The sequence below is a fragment of the Heterodontus francisci genome, chromosome 20 (assembly GCF_036365525.1).
Source record: "Heterodontus francisci isolate sHetFra1 chromosome 20, sHetFra1.hap1, whole genome shotgun sequence".
Taxonomy (NCBI): Eukaryota; Metazoa; Chordata; class Chondrichthyes; order Heterodontiformes; family Heterodontidae; genus Heterodontus; species Heterodontus francisci.
This window is the reverse complement of record NC_090390.1, coordinates 35130984-35141326: the sequence shown is the minus strand read 5'-3', so window position 1 is coordinate 35141326 and position 10343 is coordinate 35130984. Positions and strand designations below refer to the sequence as shown.

The 10343-nt window shown below is 45.1% G+C and overlaps 1 protein-coding gene across 10 annotated transcripts in view; it reads right to left on the bottom strand.

The window, feature by feature from the left end:
- The window catches only part of hectd2 (HECT domain containing 2), a 227820-nt gene that overhangs the window by 105323 nt on the left and 112154 nt on the right, over window positions 1-10343 (bottom strand). For 9 of the 10 annotated variants that reach the window (XR_010977048.1, XR_010977047.1, XR_010977046.1 and 6 more), the window contains one exon: window positions 10171-10278. The exons of the other annotated variant lie outside the window; for it this stretch is intronic. Coding sequence is in view for 6 of the 9 variants with exons in the window: in XM_068052587.1 (XP_067908688.1) it covers window positions 10171-10278 (108 nt within the window). In the remaining 3 variants the exon portion in view is untranslated. The remainder of the gene's footprint in view (window positions 1-10170; window positions 10279-10343) is intronic. 10 annotated transcript variants of the gene reach the window in all.

Here is a 10343-nt window from a genome sequence, read left to right as displayed (position 1 = left end):
GGCCTAAAACCTTAGTCTAATGCTGGAAACTGAGGAAAATAAAAGTTTGTAGTAACTAAATTAAATTATCAGAAGACCTACACCTCATAAGTGCTGAACGAGCACTGGCAGCCCAAAACGACAATTCCATTCAAAGAAATGTAGCATTTATTTTGTGGTGCTCTTTTACTCTCACCAATTTTCTTCTCATTCCTCCCAAAGGAGGAGAGACATCCCCTGTCCAGAGGGGCCAGGAGGCCCTCCAGACAGACACTAAGAAGGGAGTAGAAGCAGATAGCCATTACTGTCAATGTAAGCTCTGTAGCCCCGAGGATCTATTTTTTGTACAGGATGAAGTTTAATGACCTCACATGAGTGGTCTAGGGCAGCGAATGTATCTTCAAATGCCATATCCTTACAATGAACCACTAAACTCACATACTGCTCCATTCACATCACAATCTTCATCATGTACGACTATACCTAACATTGAGTCTCCCATCACACAACTGCTGCAAGTCTCACACCCACATCTCTCAGATTGCACACACTACCAAAACACATTGCGCCACACTCACTGACTCACTTCCCTCGCTCTTGCAGGACCAGGTGGTGTATAACCGGAGGGAGCTATATCTAACCAGTGTGAGTGGGTGCGGGGGTGGGGGGGGGGGGGGGGGTGGGGGGGAGGCGGTGGTAGTGTGGAGGTGCAGCTGCATGTCCTTACCTCAATGGAGGAAACAGTGGTCATCATCATTGGAAGAGCCACAACTAAGGTCATCGACAACAGCGGGGCTGAAACCGTACAAGATGACGGTATATTTCTACCTAATTCGTCTTCTCACTTCTTACTTCCCTCTCATCACACAATCTCTCTGATTTATAAGCTGCAGATGGTGTAAGCATGCACCTCTTGCTTTTTCCCCCTTTCCTCAGCGCAGCCCTACCCTTGTGGTTTTCCTCTTTCAGATAACCATAAACTGCCACCTGGCCAGGCAGTGGTGCAGAAGTGTGAAGTCGAAGAAGAGTAGAACACTGATGATAGAACACCATCACTCAATCTGATATTTTCAGCCTCCAGCTCAGATGTTGCCACTGCACGTTCTTTAGAGGGTAGCATAGAGGGGGGATCTGCACATGGTGAGTTACTGGGCATGAGTGACCTGAAGCCACGACAGGGGATAAAGGGTAGCGCTGGTGTCAGCTCCCTGGTGGGTGAGGTTGCACATGAGTTCCACTGCAGACGTCCCAGATGAGGACTTTGATGGGGCGGTGTATGGAAAAAGGCTGATGGGTATGCACACTGAAATGGTTGGTACATTGGCAGGCTTGCCGGAAAGTCTGCTTTCACTATCAAGAAGCATGGAGGAGTCCGGCACCAACTTGGCACAGGGCTTTGTGCAGAGCTTGGAGCCCATCCTTTCCAATATGGAAATGGTGGCCAACCCAACAAGAACACTTGCAGTTCCAACTATGATGCAGGGGCTGATGGTTTCCATTGCAGCACATGTAGAAACCACCCAACATGTGAGTGCTGCAGTGGCAGCATGTTGCCAAGCAGGCTGAAACTTCTGCCATCATGGCTCGAAGGGGCTTGCAGGGTCTCACGGCAGTCCAGCAATCTATCTTCCAACAGATTACTAGGAATGCTGAGGTTCTGCCCTGGAGGATTGGTAGTGGCTACATGAAGCACAAACCTGCTATCCTTTCTCAGGATGACAACATTTGTCCTCCCACCACTGCTACTCCACCAGTGCCATTGCTGTTGCCTGTCAGTCACAGAATCAGAATCACAGAGTCAGCTGGCTCAGACTGCTGCTGCCTATGCCGAAGCGGTACAGACCGAAACTAGGCCCTCTAGGGCCAGAGCTGCTCGAAAGCATCCTTCAAGACCATGTGCAATATCTCCTACTGAAAGCCACGCTGCAGTCACTGGCTTAGCACTGCATAGGAGCGCTAGGTCAGGGAAAGGCACATGGAAGACAGACACTAAGGAAATGCACAAGGCTCATTAGTTGACTTTTGTATGGAATACTGGATGGTTTGTATGATCAAGTTAGTTTGGAATGTTGGTTTTGTTGTGGCTTTTACTTCAGCACTGTGGCTAAGAGGATTTGTGATGGTCCATAAGAGAGGGATGGTAAGGTGTGTGACGGTGAATGGAGAGTTGGGATTGTGTTCACGGGTACCACAGTTCAATGGACAGCCAGGCTGGATGGGGGATGTGTTTGTAGAAGTGCTGTGAGTCTTCTAGTGCTGTTTAAAGTTGGTGAAGATGACAGGGAGTGGTGATGCACATGGTGAAGGCCTTGGTTCTGACTTCAAGGGTTCTGGCCAGAACACGTGCTCCCGGTCATGGGTGCTGTAGTTACCATACCCCTTGGCCTGCAGCGTGACAGGGAGATTGAGCAAAGGGAGATTGCCTCCTCACTTCCTCCGCTTCTCCACCTCCTTCTCAGCTGCTCACCATATCCCTGGTGCTAAGGGCTGTGCCCTCATGATGGCAAGGTTGTGCAGGATACAGTAGACCACAACAAATTGTGACACTCCCTGCAGTGACTACTACAGGTCTCCTCCAGAGAGGTCCAAGCAGTAGAACCGTTGCTTGCGCACCCCAATGATCTGCTCTATGGTATTGCGAGTGGCAGCATGGCTCTTTATTATATGCAAGCTCGCCATGTGTGATTGGGTTGTGCACCGAAATCATGTGTCAGGTGGTCAGCAAACAGCTTTTGTCACCAAGCACCCACCCTCTGGTTTGACTTGGTGGCTCAAATGCTGATGGTACAGTGGACTGGCACAGCGTAAAGGCATTATGACTGCTGCTAGGATAGCGAGCATTCACCAGCATGATGTGCTGAGTACGGTCACACATCAACTGCACATTCAGGGAGTGGAACCTTTGCGGTTGTGGTACATCTCCGCATTTAGATGTGGTGCCCGGAAAGCCATGTTTGTGCAGTCGATGGCCCCCTGCACCATTTGGAAGCCGCTATCCTGGTAAAGCCATGAGCTTGCGTCACTACTTCTCTCTGATCAGATGGAGCCCAAACACTCCCATCTCCTGCCATAAAGAGCGTTAGTCACCTCCCTTAGGCAGCAGTGGACAGCAAACTAGGAGATATTAGAGATAACACATGCTCCAGCTTGGAAGAATCCCAATGCAAAGAAATTCAAGGCCATGGTCACCTTTACAGCCGCTGGCAGCACCATCCATTCCCTGCTCTGAGGCTGCAGGTCTGCCTGCAAGAGGTGGCAGATTTCCATGGGCTCCTCTTTCGTAAAACAGACGATGTGCACACTGTTCCTGCTTTAGGTTAAGGTAAGAAAAATGCTCTTGAAGAACTAGGGTGGATAAGACCTCCTGCTGAGAGCCCTTCTTCCCCTCTTTGAGCAGCATGTCCTCTTCTGTGCTGCCTTTGCTCAATCTCCCTGTCACACTGTAGGCCAAGGTGGATGATAACTACACACTCATGACTGGGAGCAAGTGGTCTGAGTAGAACCCTTGAAGTGAGAAGCAAGACCTTCACCATGTGGAGCACCAACTTGACTTCACCAACTTTAAACTACACGAGAAAACTCACAGCACTTCTACAAACTCAAACAGAGCCGCTAGAAATCAATCAGCAACTAACCTGAAAGCAGTTGATGACCCCTTTAAATAGCTCTGGTGGGGAGTCCTTCCTGCTGCGGAACGCATAAGCAGTCTTGCATGTTTAAGAGAGGGTGTTAGCTGGAGAGTTGAGGTCGAAACTGACAGCACTGGCGTCAAATCAGCATTACACACTGACTGACATCACGATCTGCCTACTCTGCATACTTTCAACGCACACTCCTAATGTCTACACTAAGGTCCTCACCAAGAAGGCATCAGGCACAAGTCAGGCTGGAAGTGTGTGTTCCATTTGCGTACCAAAACAACACCCACAGCACTAAAACTGCTGCCACTATGGAGCCCCATTTTGCAGCCAACCTGTTTTAATTGGAGAAAAGATTCAATTGGACACAATCTAAAACTTAAAATGTAGAGTTCTGTGGGTAATGCGGGTTATCTTACTTAGACTTATCATAAAGCTGAAAGAATAAAATGTCTTTGCGGAGTAATGGGTATATAGTTATAAATTATTCACCAAACGCAGATATCTTGACAACAATCAACATATTTGAAAAGCATAAGTTTCTAAAAATATGATGAAAGGTTTAAGGATATTATACACTATCTAATCGTTGTTGTGCTACTGGGATTATGGACACGACATCTGTGGAATTGCAACTGTTCAGAGTTAAGTACCATGGATAGTGAGGTTGAATGGATATCCTGGAAATTTTGTTTTGGTTTTCATTGGCAAACGGGAGACATACTGTCAAATATTGCTTTTTTGAAAGTTTACCTTTGGTTACCTCCCACAGGAAATAGGAGTAGGTTGCTGAGTCTATAACCAAGGAAATCATATATGGTCATTCAAAGAATATGTTTAGACTTCTGAAAAGAAAATCCTCCCATCTATAACATGCTTAATGCTGAAACCAGGCCAAAAGGAGGATATTTTACCAGGTGACTGACTCCTTTTACTTTATTTTTCCATGGAAGTATTTGTCATTACCCAGAGTTTGTCCTTTGGGATGTTCAAAAGGCAAAAAAACGGAATAGACACTTCCTTCACTGAGGATATCGGCATATGATATTGTGGCCCTCACCTTTCCTACCCTAATATAATTCTGCCTCTTACTTGAGAAGGTACTGAAAGAAATAAACTCAAAGCCAGCAGCACCAGGTCAAGAAAACTTCGACCCAAATAAATAGTTCTGATGAATTAACAGCGCTTTTGGACTGAAAAGAACTGAAATCACATCCCATTGGCAGGGCTTTGAAGACCATCTCAGGCTTTTACATTCCATGTGAATGGATCCTGTGAATTATCCACATCCCATATTAAACACCCAGAAGAGCAGTAAACTGTTATTCTGTATTGTTTAAACATGCAATAGGTTGTAGAGTTTGTAGTATCTAATAATTCCTTTGCCACAAGCAAGTTTTAGTTTTCAAAAAACTTTCAAATATAATTATGTATGACAACTTTGGAAATGTATTTTAATGGATTTTCCAATCAGATGGGTGAGGAAGGTCCATGGTCCTACTTGAAGAGGGGCATTAAATTCTCCTGGGTTCCTGACCAATATTGCTCCCTCAGCATATACTGACATAATAACTAATAAATTAGCCATTCATCTCACCATTGTTTGTGAGAGGCTGCTAGCACATTATTGCTGCTGCATCTATGGATATAAAAGCTGTTTCTCCTCTGCAAAAGTAATTCACCACGTGCAGCACTTCATATAAATGCAAACATTATTATTTCATAGTTCATAAGACACTTTCAGAAACATATACCAGTTAGCAATTGTCATGCCAGGTCCCTACCTGTCAATAATGAGGGACATTGATTTTGCCATGAACATTGATTTTAAACTGTTACTGGAGTGAACAAAGAACTTGTTAAACAGATCAGCCGGGGCTGGAAAATACATTTGCATATTAACAGACAGTGTTTGGAAGGACAAAGCAGCCATTCCCTGACATTCAACCCACAATGGACTTTTGATCACAAGACGTTGAAGGTGGGGGAGCTCACATTCCAGGTTGACTGCTAAGATGGCCGAATACAGAAACGGACATGGTCAAACCAGCTGGTCACATGACTAACCTGCTGGGCAACCTGAGTTTTTTGAATTTGTACAAACAGTTTGGGCAGAAAGTCTGTTTGCTCCTGGACTGAGAAGATCTCTCTCCTGTCTGCTCCCATCTCTTTCTCACAAGCCTCTAAATCCACTGAAGACACATGAACCCCAAGAGAGAAAAGTCTCCTACAGTGAACAAGCTTTAAGAAGAATACTGGGCCCCAACAAAAAGCAAGATCTACCTACAATCAAGGACTCTACAGCGAGCTCGAAGAACCCTAACAAAAACTCTTCAGATAGTGTCCCAAAATTTTCCACTTTATTTTTCTTCTGCTCTTTTCTGTCTCTATTTGCAAGTGTGTATCGCGTATGCATGCTAGCATGGGCACGTCATGTATCCGTAGGTGTTAACCAAATTAGAGTTTAAGTTTGAGTTTAATAAATTTCAACTTTTTTTTCGTTAAACCTAAGAAAGCTTGTTTGTGCTGGTTTCTTTGCCTTGTAATTGGAAAGTGGTGAACAAGGATTCATCAAGGGGGAGCTAAAAACACTGTGTGTTTAAAATTAAACCCTGTTATGGTAAGACCAGGTGAGGGCTGAGAGGGACCCCTAGACACCTTTCTCACTAGGTCATAACAGAAATTTGGGGGCTCGTCCAGGATTTTACCCACAAACGAGAGACATTAGAAGTCGGAAGCCAAATTATTCCCAATCAAAAAAGAGCAAGATTTCAACACAGGTTTTCTTGTGGTTGCATGTACTTGCATACTAACATGTCTGCAACTGAAGCTAGTAGCTCTCCAAGCCAGGGTGAAGTACCTTGGGATAAGTTAAAAGCACTGTCTATGGAGGAGTTGAGGAAAATGGCTGAGCAGTGTGGGATCACTGTACGTGGCAAGGCTATGAAGTCTAAACTCCTAAGGCTAGTGGCCAACCATTTTTCCCTTGAATCTGAACATGTAGCAACAGGGTTAGAAGCAGACTCTAACATGTTAGCAAAGATACAATTGGAACAGAGGAAACTTGAATTTGAGGAGAGGGAGAGAGAAAGAATATTCTGGAAGGGATGCAAAGAGAGAGAGTTGAAGCAGCTTCAGTTAACTAGGGGTGACAGAGTAATCCTAGTGAAAGCCTGGCCAATATGGAGCAGCATAATTCAGGGCTGGGTACAAAATTGTTAAAACTAGCTCAACTAATTTCAAAATTCAATGATGAGGATGTAGAAGAATTTTCTGTGTCCTTTGAGAAACTGGCAAGGCAGCTAAAATGGTCAGCTGAGATCTGGCCTCTTTTACTACAAAGCAAGCTAACTGGAAAAGCCCATGAGGTTTATTACCTGTTGCCAGATGAGAATTCATCAAATTATGAATAGACCAAAAATGCTATCTTCGGGGCATATGAATTAGTACCCGAAATCTATCGCCTAAAGTTTAGAATCCTCAAGAAGCAAGCTAATCAAACTTATCTGGAGTTTGAAAGAAGTAAGCAGCTGGCTTTTAACTGAAACTCTTAAAGTACAGCTGAGATATGAGAATTTCAGAGAAGTAATTCGGTTAGAGAAATTTAAACACTCTCTCCCACTCTCCATAAAGACCAATGTAGAGGAGCAGCAGGTCCAGAGAGCTCGGCAAGCGGCCATTCTGGCCGATGAGTTTGCTTCAATTTATAAGTCGGTTTCCCAGGGGAGAAACTTTCCTACTCGCCTCCACAAATCTGAAAGGGACAAAGGGTGGGAAGGTGACAGGAGCCCAAGCAGTCCTGGGAGAGAAAGGAAAGCAAGAGACACAGGGGGCCCTCCTCTAGCCAAAAAGGAAGGTGCTGTGAGAAAGAGTGAGACCCAGAGACCTGCCTGTTTCCATTGTAATAAAGCAGGGCAATTAAGAGCTGACTGCTGGAAACTAAAGGGAAAACCTGTAGGGTTAATCAGGGCACACCCGATCAGTGACGAAGTGAACCTGATGGAAAGCACAACAAGCTGTGGCTTTAACTGCAGTAAGAGTGAGACCCAGGAAGTCTACCACTGCAAGTGCAGGAAAATTTAATGGGGTTCCTGAGGGTTATCAGGGTTTTGTGTCTGAAGGGAGAGTAACCCGATACCCATCGAGTGGGACAAGCAAGCCCATAGAGTTTCTCAGGGACACAGGGGCCACTAGATCCCTTTTACTGGGAAAAGGCCTGACCTTTCCCCCAGAGAGTGCAGTGAACACCAAATGGTGGTGAATGGTATTGGAGAGCAGTATATGCCTGTACCTGTACATTGGGTGCACCTGGAGTGCAACCTAGTTTTGGGTTCGGTGACTGTGGACGGGGTTAAGCTGCTCCTAGGTAATGATCTGGTGGGGGTGAAGGTGGTAGCCCCCCAGTAGTGAAAGAAAGACTGCAGGAGGTCAGAGAGACAGGGCAGTGGCGGGAGACGGACCCCTGCAGTTTTCCTGAATGTGTAATGGGTCAGGGCATGATCAAACCAGCTCCCCCAGAGGAGACTGCATTGGCACTACAGGTAGATGACCATGAGGTCTGCCTGTCAAAGACTTCCTTTGGAAAGTCAGGAGACCCAGGGAATGAATTAAATGGATTTTCCCTAGCTGGGGCTTAGTGAGCCGACCCAGTATTGGGAGAGTTAGCACAGGCTGCCCAGTCTGAAAGTAAAGCAGAGGGAGTCCCTGATTGCTACCATTTAAAGAATGAGGTACTGTTGAGGAAATTGAGTTTTCCTCACAGATCTGAGAGCAAGGAATGGACAGTAATTCACCAGTTAGTGGTGCTGCAGAGGTACCAGAGAGAAATATTAAGAACGGTCCACAAGACTACAGTGGCTGTACATGCTGGTATATGAAAGACCAAAGCCCATATAAGACAGCAGTTTGACTGGCCAAAATTCTACAAAGATGTGGTGGAGTACTGCAGGAGTTGCCACATGTGTCGGGTTGAAGGGAAACACCAACCTACAGTGAAACCTGCACCCCTAAGTCCTGTACCGGTGCTAGGAGGACCCTCCAGCAGAGGACTGGTGAACTGTAAGGGACCCCGCCAAGAACAAAAAGGGACAAGCAGTCACAAGGCTGAAAAAAGGTTAGACAGAGAAGGGGAATAAGTGACCAAAAGGGCAGGTTAAAGGAAGTCCGGGAGGAATCCCGGATGAAAACCCCTACTGTACGGTCAGCCAACCCTGAAAAATGTGAAAAGTTAGATCCCCACATCCTCATAAGTAAATGCAGACACTAGAAGCACCCCACCAGAGTTCCTAACAGCATTTACAGGAACCTGCAGAGACAAAGAAAGACCTCTAGGGGGTAGAGAAACCGTGAGGGTGATGTCTGATCTAGTCGAAGTGCCACAGGGGAGTGCAGGAGTGCAGTAGAGTCTGCACAAATGCCTGCAGGCAGGAGTGTCCTCTGGGACAAAGGGGAGATTAGCAAAGAATCCTCCCCACAGTCAGAAAAATAGTGAACCACCCATCACTTAAGTCAAAAGTCTTTGCATGACTGAGCAAAGCACAGAAAGAGAGTTCAGGATAGACCCGCCCACTACTGACTCTTTTTTAAAAAAATTATCTCAGCAGGATCAAAGACCCAGGACAGCCAATGAAATGTGCAAACAGAAGAGAAACTTCCCAAAAAAAAGAACCACATGTTTATTGGGATGCCAAAAAGGAGGCAATTAAAGCAGCCAGCACAGGCACCAAGAGAAGACAGGCTGTAATAAGTTTTAGCATGGATTTTTCTGTATCTTACATTTTTCTCTCGACCCTTTTAATGAAATGTGCTGTTCTCAAATAGCATTTCATTCTGCTGGGTATGGAGGTGTCATGCTAGGTCCCCACCTGCCAAGAATGAGGGACATTAATTTTGCCCTGAATATTGATTTTAAACTGTTACTGGAGTGAAGAAAGGACTTATTAAATAGATCAGCCGGGGCTGGAAAAGATATTTGCATATTGACACACAGTGTTTGGAAGGACAAAGCAGCCACTTCCTGACGCATTCAACCCACAATGGACTTTTGATCACAAGACTTTGAAGGTGGGGGAGCTTGCATTCCAGGTTGACTGCTAAGATGGCCAAATACACAAATGGACATGGTCAAACCAGCTAGTCACATGACTAAACTGCAAGTGTGTATCGCATATGCATGTTAGCATGGGTGCGTCGTGTATCCATAGGTGTTAACCGAATTAGAGTTTAAGTTTGAGTTTAATAAATTTCAACTTTTTTTCTTTAAACCTAAGAAAGCCTGTTTGTGCTGATTTCTTTGCCTTATAATTGGAAAGCGGTGAACAAGGATTCATCAAGGGGGAGCTAAAAGCACAGTGTGTTTAAAATGAAACACTGTTACAGTAAGACCAGTTGAAGGCTGAGAGGGACCCTTAGACACCTTTCTCACCTGATCATATCAGCAATATTTAGCTATTCATAATTGGTTTATTACAGTCCTGATAAAGAGGAAATGATTCATTTATTTAAATAATCATGGTAAATTCAACTTAAAAAACGATTCAAGAATTCACATTACCTCATCCAGCGAATCGTGAACCAAATGCAACCGCCTCACTTTAATATTTAGAAAAAGCATGTTCATGTCTGGCCTCTGTCTGCGAGACACTTTATCAACCAAACTTTGCTGTACAGAAAGAAAAGGCGGGAATTCTGACTGTGGAGTGCTGAGTTTTAAACATTTGCGAATGC